Here is a 19758-nt window from a genome sequence, read left to right on the forward strand (position 1 = left end):
AATGAGTTAAATAATAGCCAAACAGTTTTTCTTTCCATATCTTGTGTATATTAGACAAAAAAACACATATTTTGATTGCCATGGGGAAGGGTGCGAGCAAAGAAAAAACGACGACAGAGGAAAAAAGTCATGAAGACGGAACCACGAAAAAGCCGCCAACGCAATCAGGTACAAACTTTTGGCCAGTTATCAACACACACACTAAGCAATAATTCATGTCCAATATTTTGTCTGCGTGTGAGTATATAAAAGGCGCGCTACAATATTCTGAGCATTAACTGCTTTCAAATAACCAGACGGAAAGTCATCTGAAACTATCTGAAGTGAAAACCAGTCTGTGTACTTGTTTCTACTGTAGACTGCAAAGACCCCAGCATAGAATCTAAAGATCTCTTTAATGACTCTGATGAGTTTTTCATTATCTCAGATGGTGGTGGAAGCAAAGTCAAGCCAGTCACGCTCAAATGGGAACACGGTGGAAAGGATGTGTTCGTTGCTGGTAGTTTTAACGAATGGAAACTGGACATCAAGCTTAAAAAAAAGTAAGTGAAAATGTCTACCTTGTTTCCATGAATTCTTCTTTTTCTCGACTTCGGCGTATAACAAAAAAGGTATCTGGTATCAGAAAGAGAAAACATACCCCTGTTTTCTTCCACACATTATAAAGATTTAGTTATTAAAATCCCCATCGCTGTTTTGCAATGGCAGAGACATAGTAATTTCGCGTGTGACATATTTGTTTGCTTTAGTTAGATAGCGTTATCATTTGAGCTCGATAGGTTAACATGGTAGTGTATCATTTTGTAATCCCGTCACACTTTGCAATCCAATTTTGTTGCATCTTGTTATCCCATCGGACTTTGTAACCCATTTTGTCGCACTTTGTAATCCCAAATCTATTGCATTTTGTAATCCCTTCATGTGGCACTTAGTAATCCTTTAAAAATGATGAGTAGCTATAAGATTTTTTTGATCAGTGCATACACTTTTAGCTTCTTTCACACGAATTTAAATACTTCTTCTTCAATTTTTCAAGCTAATGAAATACTAGGTTTTTATTCTTTTGATATGCATTTATTTTATGTTATGAATCTACATGAACTTTTAACCAACTTTAAAAACTTTTAGAACAATACTGCATTTTTTGCAGGTAAGACTTATCTGACATTCCTTCTTAGTCACTTTCTTTCCCCATTTTTTCCCATTAATATGTGTTATACATCTTTTCTTAAACATAAAAGTCTATATCTCTTGTGAATAACTCAAAACTCAAAAATATATAGCTATGAACAAATCAAACGTTGTTGATTTTTTATGACTTGAAAATAAACTGAAGCATGCACGGTGTCTTCGTGCTAACGTTGTGTAACCATTTATAGCGATCTTTTTGTGATAAAATTTACGCAAGTATTGCAACTACTGAAGCACTAATTGTATTATCAATAACGAAACGTAATTATATAGTCGGAGAGAATAAAGACGCGTTGAAATGTATTTACCACAATGATGATTACTTAAATTATCGTTTTAGTCAGCTACAGTAATGTAAAAACAATCGCAGAAATATACGAGAGGTATATTCTATCCCGAAAATTATCGGGGTTAAAAAGTGCGACAAGTCGGGGGATTACAAATTGCGACTGGTTTGGGATTATAAAGTGAGGCAAAATAGGTTAAAAAGTGCGCCAGGATTACAAAGTGACCTAGTGCAGAAAAAACACAGATCTAATAATTTTTTACTTTATCTTTACACTGCCTTGTTGCCGAATGACAAAAGACAAAAGTCAAATCGGACATTATTGTAACGTAGTTTAATAATAGCCAATGACGTATACGTGTGTGTGAATCAAAGTTTTGTTTACGTTTGTTCAAAGACATCTTGTTTTGTTATTGACAAACTTATTTATACTCTCGAGTAAACAACATATTGGTGATAACAGGAATAACTTTTTTATTGAGCAAAGTAGTCAATATTCGGTTCTTATGTTGAAGGGATAGTTAGATAACTACACGCTTTTGTAGGCACACTAGTTTATAAGCAACTAATAAAAAACCTTTATTTTTAAAGGTTCGTGCAGCAGAGCAACCTCTTCCTTAGGCCACCTTAGGCCACTTTACTTATCAACGGCACCACGATCTCAAATAACTCGAAGCAAGAGCGAGAATATCGAACGCGATTTATGCCTTCCATTGATGAAATGTCACAATTTGGTCTGTGGGATTTAAAGGAATTTCAAATGACTTTTTAATTGCAGTTAAATATGTTTTAAGAAAAAAATTAATTGCCACAAGGATCTAAAATCGATCTTCTAATGTAAACAAATTGAATATGGGTGTGTTTCAGTGTCACTTATCCAGCACTACTATAAAAACAGATGAACTATGTAAAAATTTGTTTTACCATTTTATTTTATTTTTTTAAAAAAAAAGACGCTGAAATATGCTGCGCTGATTAGGGACGAAAAGGCCTGGAAAAGAAGTTAGTTTAATAACGATAAAAATATGGCGAATATTTTATATAACTTGAAATGACAATAAAAAAGCATGAATGAATTTTGTTACGTTAAGAAGTAGCTATCCAAAAACAATAAAGTTTATTTATCTGTAAGAAGATTTTAAGGAGGATTACACTTATGCTAAGGGGCCGGCATCAACATACAGGTATAGAAGAGTCCTGGGTACAAGGTTGAGTCTCACATAAAAACCTAGTAGCTAACTTAGGCACCGCAAAATTATGTCGTTAAAAACATAATATAAAAACAGTAATTGTATGTTTTTCTCGATAAAACTTCGAGTAAAATGGTTTAAAGCAAATAAAGTTAGTTTATTTATCCCTTTGTTGACTTTAATAATCATTATCATCAAAATATCAAAATGTGAAGAGAGAATATAACAAACACGATTTTATGAATTAGCTACATTAAATTAAAACAGATGTTTCTCATTCGTGTTTCTTATTTCTATAAATAAATTTCTTTAGCGTTTTATGCGTGACGCATCATTCTGTCGGCTAACACATCACTGTGTTAAAACAGAGTCGCGTTGTTATCAATGATATACATATATTTATCTTATCAACATTTTCTGTGTAAGCTTAGTTGATAGACACAACCAACTACGATGTAATGTAAGTAAACGCGGAGGCACGACCTTGTAAAATTTTTTTAAGAATGAATATATTTCAACACGTGGCCGCACCTACCTTAAATAAACAGCCAAGCTACATAACTACTATTCAAACAACGTCTTTTTCCCAGTGTGTGTATGTGTACACAACTTGAAACTTTTTCTAAATGCTTAACTAAAAATACAAATTATACTAAGAAATGACAATTTAACTATGAATTGCGATCATTCCTAACTCCATATGACAATATAAAACCCATGTTTTCTAATTATACCAAACACACGTATATCGAAATCATTCTAAAACCTTTACTTCTCCCAGTGATAAATTGTTATAAAATTATCCCGACATAAACATATTTTATTTGTAAATATATACACAATTACTTCGCTTAAAATATATTCTCCGCAGAGACTCTAATATGCAGCATATCAAGTTTTTTTATCGAAATCGTTTTACATCAGAACTACATAATAAACGATTTATAAACACATTACAAGCAATTAATGTTCAGTAATGAAACTATAAAATTTTATTGTGTTGACTTCTTGTTTATAATTCTTTCACATTGAAGTAAAAAACAACAACAGAGGACTTCAACTCAAATAAAAGTTATTTGCTTACATTTGTTATATCGCATCCACTCAATTGTGTTTTGATTAAATAATAAATTCAGTGGAATCTCCACTTAAATGATGATCTCAGCATGCTATATGATTCTAAAGACTTTTTAAACGTTTCATTCTTGTTTGTTCAGCACGCTTTTAAAATTAAAAAAATTGTTTTCAAAACCACATGGTCAAAAAAGCGTATTCTTTATGTAAGTTTCTTTAAAATTGGTCTTCATCGCAGGCTGTTTTATCCCCATCACAGTGTAGCTAGTAAGCTTTAGTCGTAACTTCCCCCCACGATGGAATGTTTCTTGTATGACATATGCGACCACAATTGACATGTTTGAAACATTCTTCATAGGATTACGCACGTTAAGAACTTTCTCATGAAATGGGAGACGTGTTTTAACATTTCACTTTAAAATTAATAAATTTGCGCTTCTTCACATATTTTCGTGATTTCTCACATCGCCCCCTTTTTTTAGAGCAAATTTCAATATAAACCAATGACAAATCAAATTTTTACAAAAACAGTAAGACTGAAACTATATTTTTAAACTGGAAAACACAGTTTTTTCAAACTCCTTTCATGACCTGTTGCCTGTTCTGACATTTTCCTTGTCGCCAGGACGAAAAAATACCTAGAAACGAGGTTGTGAAACCTTACAAAAGGAATAGCGAATCACTGATGCGCTTGCTTGGTGTGGTATGCCATAACATACCATACTATACGTCTGGAAACCTTCTTTGTCGCAGCTTCCAACATTCAGTATCCGGGCGCACGCGCTAAAAAAATCTGTCTAATATTTTAACGTTGAAATTTAGGTAAGTAAACCCTTGAAGTATAAAAATTAAGCGCCAACAGTCCAAATGATGGGAGATGCTGTAAAAAGACTTTAAATAGAAACCCGACCTTCTTAAAAGAAACATGAACTATTGCTGCCATACACAAACATCGGGAATTTATAATAGTTTAAAGAGAATACCTATACTTCTCCTCCTCCGTACACAAATAATTGGACGTAATTACTGATATTTATGTAAGATCTTGAACACAAAGAAGTATTTATAAACGGTTAGATAAAACCTCCGCTCTTTTTTCTGAAGCTTCTTCGAATAAGTCATGGAAATTAGATTGTGTAAAACCTTTATGCGAATGAAAGTTAAAAAAAAGATGGCAGCTAAAACTGGAGAATGAAAGATGTGCAATGGATATATGTATTTCGTGACTTTACGTAATTGAGCTTGAAAAAAAATGACAAGCATATTGTTTATAGATAAAAGAATTTATGACATAATTTTCCTTTTCCTAAAACATGATCTTTCTTGAGCATTTAGATTCCCAAGGTTTTTTTCTTGTTACCTATTCGTATGTTTAAAACAACAATTTGGACAACTTTGTGTGACCCCCCCTGATTCTTTTGTATAAATCAATCAAAAGACAAAATCTACAATTCTATTTTATACAAAGAATTAGGAATTTTCAATCAATAATATAATCAGTATTACATGCCTTTCACCAAGTAAAGATTAAATACATAAAAAAAAAATGAAAATTTGTGCCGTGCATGTGTTACAAAATCAGAGTTTCAATTATATCGGGACGCACTTACTACAGCTTATCAGACTTTGAATGAGTTTTTAGTTAATTGTGGAACTCTTTTTAAATTAATTAAGAAAGAGAAGCTAGGCGGTCGAAAACAAAACTTAGAACATAGCTTAGTGCCCACTTTTTATAATTTTAAATTGTTTTACTTTTTTTGTTGTTTGCCAATTTAATCCTCGTCGACGTGTAATTCATCAGAATCGCTTGGAGATGAAGCTTGTTCTGCCATTTCTGCGTCTGACGGGTTATGGTGTAATTCTTTGTTACCTTCTCTTATAGGTTCGTCTTCCAGTTCCTCGGCTTGCTCATTTGGCTTCTTTGTAATTGTTAAATCGGTATCCTCTTCATCGCCTTCTTCACCAGTTTGTCTCTTTTTGTCTCGATTATTGTTTTCCTCCTGTAGCTCTGTGCACGAGTAAACGTTTTGCTCTTCTTCACCATCGTATTCGTCGATACGCAAGTGTCTCTTTTTCTTCCGTTTCTTTTTTGGTCCAATATTCGACTCGTGGTCATCTTCAACACCAGTACTAACATCTCCGTCATCTTCGATCGTTAGCTGTGACTTCTTCTTTTGACGTTTTTTCGAACGACGCAAATTTACTTCGTTCTCCTCCACACCACTGCTAGTATGTCCATCGTCGTTTTTTAGTAACTTTTTAATCTCAGCTTCTTGCGCCTACAAACGATAGCATCATATATACAATCTATACACCAAGACGGAGTAACTGAGAATTTACTCATCTTTATTTCTATTTAAAGAATGTTTAAATGAAGATAAAATCAGGATACCTCATCAAAACTGATCTGTTTGTCTGTATTACTTTTGGCACTGCTTAAACCTTCATCGCTCTCCTCAGAATTATCTCCTTCGGTTGCCGTATTATTATCGCGATCGACATCTTTATCCTTTTCTTCTATTTCATCTTCAGTAACATGATCCACTTTTGTCAGAGCAGCGTCTTTTTTTTCGCGATCAGTGATCTCGGCGCGATCACTTTCTGTAGTGACGCTTCCACCCTCCTCCGTGCTATCGTACGAAATTGGTGCTTCCCTCTTATCAGACGTTGTCATTGGCGAAGGTATTTTGTGCGCTTCCAAGTGAATCTTCTTTAGTGTAAAAATTGGTTTAGAAGTTCTGCGCGTTTTCGACAGACCTGAGACCTGCTTTCTTAGAGCTTGGTTTTCCAACTATAAAAAAAGCATTTAACTCAAATAAAATATATAATTACAATGCTTGCAAGAGGAAGTTAATCAGCTTTCCCTGTGTTCTTTTTAAGAGGGTATTAAACTTCGCTTGAAATTAATTTAGCAAAATAAACATTAAACATTACCAAACGTAATCCGTGTAAATTATTGTCCACAAAGAGAAAAAAGTCAAGAGATAGAATAATATTATCGAAAGTGGAGCTTCTTAAGAACACTTGCGAAGTCAAACTTTTGTAAAGACTTAAACTTCGCATGACGTTTTACATACCTGCAACTGTTCTACCCTTTCGTTACTTTCCTTCTGTATCGCCTGAATTTTCTGACGAAGCAATTTCTCCTTTTCCCATTGTTCAGCTTGAAATTCGTTAATCTACACCAAAAAACAATAATAACTCATGATCCCATAGCATTTGACATAATTTTATTCTGGACTTTTTTTATGCTCAAAATTTACCAATATATACTCATACCCCGTACAATTTTGTAAATTTAATGTATCACATGTGTTTTGAGGATAAACAAAAAGAAATCTCGTGTAAGAACCATGAAACAATACAAAGAACATCACTGCTGTGACTTCACAACAGCAGGGTTCTTTGAGGAGGAATTTCACCTTTTTTTGAGAAGATGGCGGTATTTTTTAAGGAAAAAATTGAGATCACAGAAGATTTTATACCTAGACCGTACAAACACTCACCACATCAAACAAAAAATGTATAATAAATGAGTAGTATTTTACTTGGTACGTTGCCGAGCAAGGCCCTTAATTAAACGATTAACCTAATATCTTTCCTGAATGCCGTATAAATACTCAGGATAATCAAACAAACGAGACTTGCATTCAGATAGAATGTGGGATGATTTCACCAATGCTATGAATGTTTGTAATTATCTACAAAATCAATCTCTTTTCTAGTAAGAAAATGCTATTTCAAAAATAGACCAAGCAAAAATATCTCGCTGATTAAAATCAGACTTGATAATATTTCACCTAGTTTGAGCAGATGATAGGTTTGTTGTGCATAATTTAATGATAGCAATTATTGCTTACTGGGAGCTTCATAAAAAACTCATTCACTTACTCACGAAATAATAGCATTTGATGACAAAGGAAAATAATATAATAAAAAGCAGTCAGCTGAACAGAAACGTAGTGTAATAACTAACAAATTTAAACAACATTTGCAGCTGTGGCTCAGTTGCAGCACGAAAGAACTGATTTTAAACCACATGGAAAGAATCTCCCATGGATTGACATAGATGAAATCTCAATCTAAACATTATTTGATCTTGAAAACTGGATTTATACTTAGCTTTTCTCATTATTTCCAGTGCAGAAGAGATATGTTATAAAATAATGAAGTTTCAGGAACAACGGTGCATATGTGAGATATATTGGTACAAGTTAACCTGCACATAAAGAGCTTAACAAGTGCTGCAAAATTTGATTGGTTGGTTGGTACCTGAACATTGTTTGTGCATCATTTGGTGATATCTCGTTGGTATGTGTTAGTAGAAAGATAAGTCACAAGGAGGACATACATCTCTCCCTTGTAGTATGTGACAAGGAGGTTCTAACCCCGCCTCATCTACTACATGGATAGGAAGATAGCATCAGATTGATAGCACATTCAGTAGAGCAATCGCCCAGCAAACGAGAGGTTGTAAGTTCAAGTTTCACTGGAACCATTATTTTTGCATTCGTTGTCAAGATAATGTTCTGAGGTACTTATGCCAATGAAGTGTCAGTTCAATTAGGGGCAGATAGATGATTTAATTAACAGCATACATGATACATATGAAACTGAACACCACACAATTTTATTATTGCGCAAAACCATTCAATGAATTGTATGCACAACACAACTTTACAGTGTCAGTGTAATCAAATCTTTTTCCCTCGTTCTTAACACTAATTGACAATTTTGGAGGGGTTTAAGGACTTTTGAGGGAACTTTTCAAAATTGAGGAGTTTAGTTGTGGCAACCCTGAACAGTACTAACCTTTTTGTCTTTTTCTAATATTACTTTTTCTTTTTGAGAGATGACTTTTTTAAGCATCGCAATCTACGAATGAAATATACTTTAAACAAAAAAGAAGTTTAAACGAATCATCGTATATTATAACAATTTTTCTTTTGTACCTTACCTGATCTCGCAACTTGGTCATTTCAGACATAGGATCTCCAAAGGTAGAATCAACAGCATTCTCACTGACACTGTGCAGAAACAGAAATTAACATTACTGAAAACTTAACAAAAAGATGCGATGAATCAAACAGTGTTTACCTTTCTTGTCTGAAGGGACTATTTGATCTGCTATTTTGCCGACTACTTTTTTCAAGTGCATCAAAACGCGATTTAAAAGAAGCAGTGGGAAGATTCTCCGCCTTTAATGGCATAACGACAGTACTATCAATATGACCACTAAAAATTGAAATTAAATTATTAGTGAGTGGTGACATTAAGACATCACAGAAAATTCAATATCACAACTACATGACATGCATTAAATCAAATATAATTTGGAAGACCGACAAAAAGGAAGTTACTTTAATCACAGGCATCGCTATAAAATAGAACTTAATGCATGCACTCACCCAGAATAACGTTCAGTCATCTTTTCCTTTGACAGACCCTTTTGCAGCCTGTGGCGGTTACGCTTGTATTCAAGAGTACACTGTAAACAGAGTACCTCTCCTCCTACCTAAAAAAGACAACTATTTGCAATCAAAACTTTAAAAGCATGGGATAAGTAGAGCAGGGTTTAAATTCTGACTGGTTTTTTCTGAGTCTTTTGAGACTCCTTAATTATGTGTTATGTGAGTAATACAAATATATATATTTCATAACACTTAAAATGTACAATGACTTTGATTCTAATTAAGTTATTAAAAAATATTCAACTCAGTAAAAGTAATGTTTGCATGGTTTTATCCTGAGGGTATAAGTAATGTTTAAAATTATTAATAAAATGCAAGTTTTTATGTTTTAGCTAACGCCTCAGAAATAAAAACAGGAAAGAGAGGCTTCAAATATTTGCTGATTGTTTCTTCACTTGAGCTTTTAATAGATAAATGCTTGTCTATTGCTGTAAGAGGCATTTTAACCATGTAACAGAAAAACAATTCTATTCCTTTTTTATTTTTTTTTGGCTTTTTTATTTTTATGCAAGCAAATTTAAACTTTTAAAGCAAATCTAAATAGACTTGTGTGGCCATAGCACATATATATCAATCTTTGAGTACGATTTGCAGACTCGTGTTGGGTTTTAAATATATTGTAGAGGAGTGTTAAGCTTTAAAGTTTTTAACAAACACTTATTTTTGCATAAATTAATATTTTAACCTTTATTAAACATACTTTTGCTTTGGATTCTCCACTTTTATTGAATGCACACTGCTTCTTACACCTCTGACATTGCACAGGTGGTCCATATCGCTTCTCTGAGCTGATACATCTTGAGCAACATGATTGTTTAAATGCTGCCTTGATCTGGCAATACTTGCAGTTTTTTGGCTAAGAAAAAATGGTTTAATACATTAACCTTAACACTGCTTTGAAATTAAATGTTTTGAACATACAACTAACCTGTCCATAGGTTGAGAGATTGTGACTACATTTTGCACAAATGGGATTGCCCTCAGTTTTTCTAAATTAACACAATGGTATATATTGTAAAAAAAACATATTGGATACTTCCAAGCAATCTTAAGAGGTATATATGTGCATATTTAACACTATATTTATACGTTTACATATACATGGATTTGCATTTACAAATATCAACTTACTTTAACAGATGAAATTCAAGCTGACAATATGAACATGTCACAAGTGGATACTTTCTTCTGCATGTCTAACACAAATCAAAATAAAATAAAAAAATAATGATAATAAGATAATTTTTGAAAAGCAGGTGAAAGTTGTGTTAGCATGGCTTGTAACCACCCTGGTCACACAGATGACGCCTTCTACCTTGTAGTATTTCCCCTCTTCAAGCAAAAAAAATTCTAATCGTTTTCTCGGATATAAAATCTCCAGTACATAATGATTTTCGTTGGACAATCTAGCATCCTTCTTTTTTGCTTCATATTTATGTAATGATTGGAAACATGGAACAAAGAAAAAAATCAATTATCAATTAATTAATTAACATATAGATTACTTGCTAATGTTTACAAAAGTTTAAAAAGTTTGCAGTTTTTGCACATCCAGCAGCATTTTTTATGGAAAAAACCATCAATACTTTACCTGAGAATCCCATGGAAAGTTACCATGTCAGAAAAACAAAGGGTTTATGTTAACATTACAAGTCTTGTCTATCAAAACTGCATGGGCTAAATGTGCCTTGTGGCAAGAGTGTTAACAGTTTATTCAATGGTTTATTATTAACAGCAGGGCAATTTGATCAATAAATGTATAGCTAATAAAGTCATGCAATTCTGTAATACTTTAAAGGTTGCATTTTTTGTGGCAGAGTCAACGAAATTGAAAGCGTTGCTTTGCATTTTGAATAACTCGGGTGAGTTTGGGAATAATTCAGTCAAGTTTAAAAGTTATTGGATGTAAAGCGCAAATTTTATTAAAAAAGTCGCCAAGGCTCACCCCTTATTTATGCAAGCGTTTTTGGCAAGTCTGCACCCTTTTCAGTTCGGGAGATGACACTAAAAGGGAAACGGTTTCCCATGTTTTATAGGGAAATTCCCATGTCATATAGAGAAATGGTTTCCCATATAGGGAAATGGTTTTCCATATAGGAAACTGTTTCCTCAATTAATTTTTTTGATTTTAATTTGGGTTTCCCTTTTGGGAAATTGTTACCCATTCTCAGAACCATTTTACGGAATTGCGGAAAGAGGCTACGATAATTTTTTTTCCTTCTGTGAAAATTTGCAAGAAAATATTCCCTTTCTATTGGTTAAAAATTTGTAGTGCGCTTCTTAAGCAGCTCGTGCGCAGAATCTTTTTTATTTTAGTGGTTTCCCTAATGGGAACCATTGCCGTATTTCTGGCCTGTTTAGGGTAACCCAGATGGGTAGTGGTTTTCCTTTTTGACTCAACTCCTGAACTGCTTTTGGATATTAGGTTTCCAAAGAAAATCTTAAAAACTTTATAGCCATTTCAACCTACAAAAAAGCATGTGGAAATTCATTTGTCAGATGAAATGGATTTTTGTCAGGAAAAAGTTTTCTTTGCAGAACTGCTGATTTTCCTTGAACATTTCCAGTTTCTATTTTAAAACTTTAAAAATGTCAATTTCAATCCAAGAACAACAGGACTTTTTGTAAAATAAATAAATAATTTAATTATTATTATATAATTTAATCATATTCAGTTAAGTTAATTTATAACAAAACTCACCTTGCAAAGTTGCTCTTCACGACTAAGTTCTTCAAATGGATGACGACTGTGACATTTTGTACATGCAAATAACATTGTGTTGCCCGCCATTTTCAAATGAAACACAGGTGATCTTCTGCGGGGGAGATTAATTCCGAGTCTGGCGTACCGAAAAAAAGTACGCACGACGGAAAGGAGGGACAGCAACTCGAGCCGAAGACCCAAAACTCAGGAAGTATCGTTTTTACTCTCTTTTTAGCACCCTCTTCAGTCCCCACCCCCTTATAGAATTTAGGTGTACTGTATACAGTTTTCTAAGCAAATGTCGCGACATAAAATTATAAAACGAGCCATAAAAAAATTGAAAAAAGAGCCCTGGGAACGAGGTTGAAAACGAGCATCGTTTTTTAACAGTTTGTAGTGATTTGAAAATAATTTCATGAACGCCCCTTTTTTTGGTGCTAAATTTTGAAAAAAATGATCAGCCCCTGGGCGGTTAAGAGGAAATATGGTACGTATCATGCCATATGCTTTCTTTTGCTCAATACTCACGCGAGTGGGGCGCAGGCGGGCAAGTTGGACTTATAAGACTATATATATAGCATAAGTTGAATCCCAGTCTGATCTTAACCTACTAAAATACTAACAACGGAACTGGTTTAAAGATCCTTAAAAAGGTATTTACACTATTTGTTCTACCAGACGAAAAAAAATCCAGTAACTTTTTCCACCCACGTATATTAAAAGTAGAAGCACAACCAATAAAACTTATTATACTTCAAAAAGAATAGTTTTCTGAGTAAAGTCAACCTCGGTCCCAAGACAAGAAAAAAGTTTATTTTGCACTCACACCAAAAGTTGTTAAACTTCACCTACGTTAGAGACCTAAAAAATCTAGTTATACTGTGCATTGCATGGATTTAAACGATGACGACGTATAATTTGCTCGGGCTCTATAATTTGGAAGTTTACTTTACCTTTAAACTTTTTTCCTTATTTTTCATTGTTTTCTATCTAAACTTCCTAAGTCCCGCATTCAATCGCAGTTTAATGAGGCAACAGGTTATCTCACCCAGTTTAACCTGTTTCCAGGTTTCTCATTACATAACACTGTTGCGATTGTATTTCGTAGACGGTTACCTAATCTCCTCCGTAGTGAATTTTACATGACAGAATGCATGTTTTTATATAAGCATATTAAATTTTCAGATGAGGCTGGGTTATGCTTGCGGTATGCTCATTACAATAAAATCTAGTATTCCTGAAATTGTGAAAAATATAGCTTAAACCTGTTACTACTTGTATTACTCCTTAAAAGTCCTAATTTCACCTCCCTTTCAAAAGGATTAAATACATGACTCCTCGCTGATTGCTTAACTCACTTTAGTTTGATGCAAAAAATATGACCTAATTGAAACATGAAATTCTTGATAAAGTTCTTGTAGCGTAGTTACATTAACTAAAATATCTTCAGCAGAAACTCCACAGGCTCGTGAATATGCTTTGTATATGCTTATTTTATGACAAAACAGAAGCTGGGTATAATACTTATAAACGTTATGTATATAAAAACAACAACACGTATTTAACGCCAAAAAGATGCCTTCTATATTATATGGCGATATTTTTTTACGAGAATGTTATCAATACTGTCCCATTGTTTTGTTCAGCTGAAATTCCAAGGATAGGTTTTCGGCTAGGAAATTTTTTAACCATTACCAGTGAAACACCAAATTCCCTCAAATAAGCCAAAAGTTCGTTAAAGGCGCTCAAGATTTTTCATTAGAAAACGAAAAAGAACTCTGGAAACGAGGCGGGCGGAAATAAAATGTAAGATAAAACGGAATACCCAACATAAAGCGAAGCATAGAAATGACAAAATTGTTACGACGAAATATCGAACTTTGACGTCTATTCCTCATATTGCAACCTCATCCCCAGAGCTTTTTTCTTTTCTAATAGTCTGGAACAGCGTCCGATATTTTTAAGAAGAAAAAAATGGGAATGAGCTTGCCTATAACTCCAGCATTTACTGCTTTTCTAATGTCAAGTCAGAAAAGATACATGATGCGTTGGAGACGAGGTTAAGTAAACTTCAGTCAGTACTATCACGAAGGTAATAAAAAATAATTTAAATAGGGCAAACATTTAATAACAAAGCCCGGCAATGCATTAAATCCGAAAAACATGTTTCCACTGTGAGCCAAAATATTACCATTTTTCAATTCGGTAACCTTGTTTTTAGGGCGCTTTGTAGCGTTTAAATTTTTAGATTTGGCTGTAAGACGAAGGAATTGGATTTAAGTCCTATTTGCGGCATACTATCGACCTAACAGGTTCACATATTATACGAATTTTCTTGATGTCCACGCCGGACGTTCCTTTATATAAAGAAAATGAAACACATCGATATTTCTTCGTATTTTTATGCTTGATTAGATTTTGTGAAATTATTTAATTTAGTTATTTATTACCACTCTAAAATGAAACACACACTTAAGCGCGAGTTATATATCTAAATTGCTATTGAGGGTCGAGTATAAATGAGTTGATCAAAACAAAAGTGCACGTGTTATTTATTATTCGCTATAAAAAAAACCACAGTAGCATGTAATAGCGTGTCACTTTGCACGCTTTTCAACGCCTTGTTATTCGAGCATCTTGTTGTTGCAACACATAAGAAGTTGGTTAAAGTTTCACGCGTTTTACGTAAACACGTACAGGTCGACAAACTTAGTTTATTTTTCTTTGGATACAATACGCAAAGTCATATTACCTCTTATATTAATTATTTACGAAATTATTTGTAGCTGCACTCGTTGAAGGTGTATTAGCTGAAAGAAGTATGCAATCGCAAGTATGTTGTGTGATATAACAAGTAACACAAGACCTGCCAAGCTAGTTTAGTTAGCTAAGTGCCAATAACAGTAATTATTTATAATTATTATTAGACAATTATTATGCAATTTTTAATATGCAATACGTTGACCTTTTCTTTTAACGGCAATTTTGGTTAGCCTACGCATATCCCCATTTTATGATTCAAATTTGGGTCTACGTGCTTTGCTTCTATTATTATTTAGGGTTTCATAGTCTCTATTCTATGGCCCCTGTGATTATTAATTTAGATACCTATCTTTTTTGTTACAGCTTTTAAAATTTTAAGGCTGCGTTTACTTCTTTGTTGGATAAGTAGAAAATTCTCTCTCTGTGTGTCTTTCTTACACTAGGCATACTAATTTTAGTCTTCTATGGGATAGAATTAATGTAACTTTCTAACAAAGAAGTCATCATTTAAAAGCACACTGTGTTCGAAATTAGTTGACAAGACAATTTAAATTGAAGCATTAAAAACTGCCCTCATATTTGAGTACAGTTGCTTTGGCGAGGTAAATAACGCCTTGAGAATAAGTTTTCTTTTTCTTTTTTCGAGTAGTTAATATTTTATTATAAGTCGCCTGTTGTCAGTACCATTTTCACTACCTAAATTTGACCTCTTGCATTTTTTCGTCCCTTAAACATTATTAGCTGATTACGTAAATAAAGCTTGTTTCCTCACTTTTGTGAGGAAACAAGCTTGGATACGTTTGGACGTATCCAAGCTTTGCAATAAATACAAAAACGACGTTTTGCAGAGTTTAAGAGACGTTCGTATTACTTATCAGTCGATTTAATCTCGTTAAGTTCGGTTTTAAATCGATTGAAATAAATGCCATTGTCTGTCTTTTTCATTACCTGTCATATTCGTCGGTTTAACAACATCAGTAATGTAAACACTTGATGATTAAATAATAACCTTAGGTTACACTGGGTTAGCTGGTAAACTGGAGAACACAATGTTTCGTCCATCACGCGCTCCAATTAATTATCCCTATGCCCTAATGGTTCGGATTGCTGCAAACCATAAAAGTAGTGGATGGCTTTTGAACTAATTTAGTTACTGGAGAGTATTACTGAAAAAACATAAAGTCAGTTTTGTATCACGGCTAGCATGCATCTATCGTACACACTTTTTTTATCATTGAATGTTCTTATTTATGTCTTTATTCGAAGCATGCGTAACCATGTCGCCAGATTTATAGATGGCGATAAAAAAATTTATATTATAGGCAGAAAAAGATGGCGTTTGAATTATAGGCGTACAAAAATTCCTGGGGACGAGATTGGGAAGAGTTGCATTGTAATAAGGCGATCAAAGCTTAAAGCTTTCACACTTCCACTAAATGAAAAATTTGTTACTCAGTTGTGTATTTTTTGCGCAATTCAAGTATGCTTCAAATCGAATGTGTATCAAAACAGTTGAGCAAAGTTAAAACCTTTTAATTGGACACTTCCGTGTTTGCTAGGAGAAAAACATAAGGAGCTTTGTGATAAAGGTTAAATACATTTGTACCTGTTTAAAATGAGTTAAATAATAGCCAAACAGTTTTTCTTTCCATATCTTGTGTATATTAGACAAAAAAACACATATTTTGATTGCCATGGGGAAGGGTGCGAGCAAAGAAAAAACGACGACAGAGGAAAAAAGTCATGAAGACGGAACCACGAAAAAGCCGCCAACGCAATCAGGTACAAACTTTTGGCCAGTTATCAACACACACACTAAGCAATAATTCATGTCCAATATTTTGTCTGCGTGTGAGTATATAAAAGGCGCGCTACAATATTCTGAGCATTAACTGCTTTCAAATAACCAGACGGAAAGTCATCTGAAACTATCTGAAGTGAAAACCAGTCTGTGTACTTGTTTCTACTGTAGACTGCAAAGACCCCAGCATAGAATCTAAAGATCTCTTTAATGACTCTGATGAGTTTTTCATTATCTCAGATGGTGGTGGAAGCAAAGTCAAGCCAGTCACGCTCAAATGGGAACACGGTGGAAAGGATGTGTTCGTTGCTGGTAGTTTTAACGAATGGAAACTGGACATCAAGCTTAAAAAAAAGTAAGTGAAAATGTCTACCTTGTTTCCATGAATTCTTCTTTTTCTCGACTTCGGCGTATAACAAAAAAGGTATCTGGTATCAGAAAGAGAAAACATACCCCTGTTTTCTTCCACACATTATAAAGATTTAGTTATTAAAATCCCCATCGCTGTTTTGCAATGGCAGAGACATAGTAATTTCGCGTGTGACATATTTGTTTGCTTTAGTTAGATAGCGTTATCATTTGAGCTCGATAGGTTAACATGGTAGTGTATCATTTTGTAATCCCGTCACACTTTGCAATCCAATTTTGTTGCATCTTGTTATCCCATCGGACTTTGTAACCCATTTTGTCGCACTTTGTAATCCCAAATCTATTGCATTTTGTAATCCCTTCATGTGGCACTTAGTAATCCTTTAAAAATGATGAGTAGCTATAAGATTTTTTTGATCAGTGCATACACTTTTAGCTTCTTTCACACGAATTTAAATACTTCTTCTTCAATTTTTCAAGCTAATGAAATACTAGGTTTTTATTCTTTTGATATGCATTTATTTTATGTTATGAATCTACATGAACTTTTAACCAACTTTAAAAACTTTTAGAACAATACTGCATTTTTTGCAGGTAAGACTTATCTGACATTCCTTCTTAGTCACTTTCTTTCCCCATTTTTTCCCATTAATATGTGTTATACATCTTTTCTTAAACATAAAAGTCTATATCTCTTGTGAATAACTCAAAACTCAAAAATATATAGCTATGAACAAATCAAACGTTGTTGATTTTTTATGACTTGAAAATAAACTGAAGCATGCACGGTGTCTTCGTGCTAACGTTGTGTAACCATTTATAGCGATCTTTTTGTGATAAAATTTACGCAAGTATTGCAACTACTGAAGCACTAATTGTATTATCAATAACGAAACGTAATTATATAGTCGGAGAGAATAAAGACGCGTTGAAATGTATTTACCACAATGATGATTACTTAAATTATCGTTTTAGTCAGCTACAGTAATGTAAAAACAATCGCAGAAATATACGAGAGGTATATTCTATCCCGAAAATTATCGGGGTTAAAAAGTGCGACAAGTCGGGGGATTACAAATTGCGACTGGTTTGGGATTATAAAGTGAGGCAAAATAGGTTAAAAAGTGCGCCAGGATTACAAAGTGACCTAGTGCAGAAAAAACACAGATCTAATAATTTTTTACTTTATCTTTACACTGCCTTGTTGTTGCTATGATTTCAGGAAAGGGGTACATGAAGTAACCCTGGATTTACCACCTGGAACTCACGAATACAAATATCACATCGATGGAAAATGGATACATAATGATAAACAGGTAAACATCTGTCATACGACGTGACAAAAGTAGGCCTCAGCGTTAATTATAAAAAATCAGCAAGTGTGTTAGTTTCAAAGTAAGGAAAGTCAGTAAACCAGATTTTTCTTTTCTCCTTTCCCTTCTTTCCCTATTTCCTGATACCACAATTAACACTACCAAAACTGGTTGTTACAAAAATTTTGGGAAAGTTTTGGCCCTTCTTACATCATGTAACAAGATTGAACGCCATTTGCGACTAGCATAAAAATATTTTAATTGGATATTGTAAATTAAAGCTTTGTTTCATACAATTTTAGATTAAAATGATTCTTAAGTAATTTTCTGTGCTTTCCTTATTAATTGCAAGTAACCATATTGTTTCGCTTTTTGTTTAGAAAACCGTGAATGACGACTACGGAGGAAGCAATAATGTCATTGCAGTAGAATGATGAACTTAAGACCTCTTAGATTCTTTTTATTGTATTTATCTGTTCTATATAACACATAGCATCACCAACACGCTAGTATTGGTCCGTTAACACGTAACAACAGTATGGGTCCTACCATAACCACGCACCAATGTATCAAACGTTACTTATAAAAACGAAAGCAAGTAGATGTAATTTTTTATATTTTATTCTTAATTTAATCAATGTTGATTTAATCCTGGTAACGTATCCAGTCAAAGTTGAATTGTTTTCGAACAGCTTTATTCATACCTGACAAATCTTAGTTAGGACAATCTTATAATGGTGTTTTTCTTGTAAAAATTTAAATACATTAAATATTTAGTATAAAAATTTGTGTTTTCTTTTATCTGATTAGGAAAACTTTAATTCTGGCTTTTCAAAACAACTTTCATAGCTTAACACCTCCTGTGTTTTTAAAGTACTGTCAGCATTTTCTTTTTGGGTGTGGAAATATGTAGTAATTTATCTATAGCCCTACCACACTTAAAACTAAAAAGTATACCTAGTTCTAAAATAAAGTAATATCAGATTACACGAATGTTTATGGTTCACTAAATTTGCAAAAATTATACTAAATTTGCAAACAAAACATTAGAAAAAAAATCCCGATCGGTTCTCAAGTTTTTTGACTTTTTTCGCCGTTTTGATAATTATGTTTTTTAATGCATGACACCATATATTACAAAATGAGGTTTTTCAGGGTATGGATGATGTAAATACTTTTTCACCTATTTATTTTGATATTTTAAACATATTTACACAAATATTAATACTTAGTTCCCCTGATTATCATTCATACCGAAATTCATATCAATATATAGTACGAAATACTTTTTAAAAATGATTTTTAGGTTCTATTGAACACTTCCTAGATAAAGGTCTCCTTTAAAATTTTTATTTTAAAACTCCAAAGTGCAAGTATAATTTATGGAAAATGTTTCGCCGCACCTTTCTAGATTTTTATCTAACTTTTGATGCCAATTAAACAACGCAACTTTTCTAAATGACAAAAATATCGAAACATTTATCGTGATTTTTAACATTGAACCATGAGATCGTTGACGTCTGAAAGAGCATTTTCCGCCAATCTAAAGATGTAAATTTGAAAAATTTCCCACTTGATGCCCACCATGGGGGCGCA

At 33.3% G+C, this 19758-nt stretch overlaps 2 protein-coding genes across 5 annotated transcripts; one reads left to right on the plus strand and one right to left on the minus strand.

The window, feature by feature from the left end:
- The first annotated feature begins 25 nt into the window (after positions 1-25).
- LOC130645096 (5'-AMP-activated protein kinase subunit beta-2-like) lies at positions 26-18947 on the plus strand. 3 transcript variants are annotated; one of them, XM_057450957.1, is made up of 6 exons: positions 26-168; positions 428-542; positions 16348-16461; positions 16652-16835; positions 18072-18165; positions 18543-18947. In XM_057450957.1, the coding sequence occupies exons 1-6, from the start codon at positions 130-132 to the stop codon at positions 18594-18596; spliced, it is 600 nt and encodes a 199-aa protein (XP_057306940.1). In that variant the 5' UTR covers positions 26-129; the 3' UTR covers positions 18597-18947. The 3 variants fall into 3 exon arrangements, with proteins under 3 accessions (XP_057306940.1, XP_057306942.1, XP_057306941.1); XM_057450959.1 differs by having other exon boundaries at positions 16721-16835; XM_057450958.1 differs by having other exon boundaries at positions 53-168; positions 359-542.
- LOC130645094 (protein FAM76B-like) lies at positions 4943-18026 on the minus strand. Of its 2 annotated transcripts, none has more exons than XM_057450953.1 (11): positions 11914-18026; positions 10344-10408; positions 10141-10201; positions 9898-10068; positions 9150-9256; positions 8839-8976; positions 8699-8768; positions 8554-8616; positions 6819-6920; positions 6134-6532; positions 4943-6020 (listed from the first exon to the last, which is right to left on the minus strand). In XM_057450953.1, the coding sequence occupies exons 1-11, from the start codon at positions 12001-12003 to the stop codon at positions 5514-5516; spliced, it is 1773 nt and encodes a 590-aa protein (XP_057306936.1). In that variant the 5' UTR covers positions 12004-18026; the 3' UTR covers positions 4943-5513. The 2 variants fall into 2 exon arrangements, with proteins under 2 accessions (XP_057306936.1, XP_057306937.1); XM_057450954.1 differs by having other exon boundaries at positions 9913-10068; positions 11914-18023.
- Positions 18948-19758: the final 811 nt, after the last annotated feature.

The sequence above is a fragment of the Hydractinia symbiolongicarpus genome, chromosome 5, assembly GCF_029227915.1.
Source record: "Hydractinia symbiolongicarpus strain clone_291-10 chromosome 5, HSymV2.1, whole genome shotgun sequence".
NCBI classification, from domain to species: Eukaryota; Metazoa; Cnidaria; class Hydrozoa; order Anthoathecata; family Hydractiniidae; genus Hydractinia; species Hydractinia symbiolongicarpus.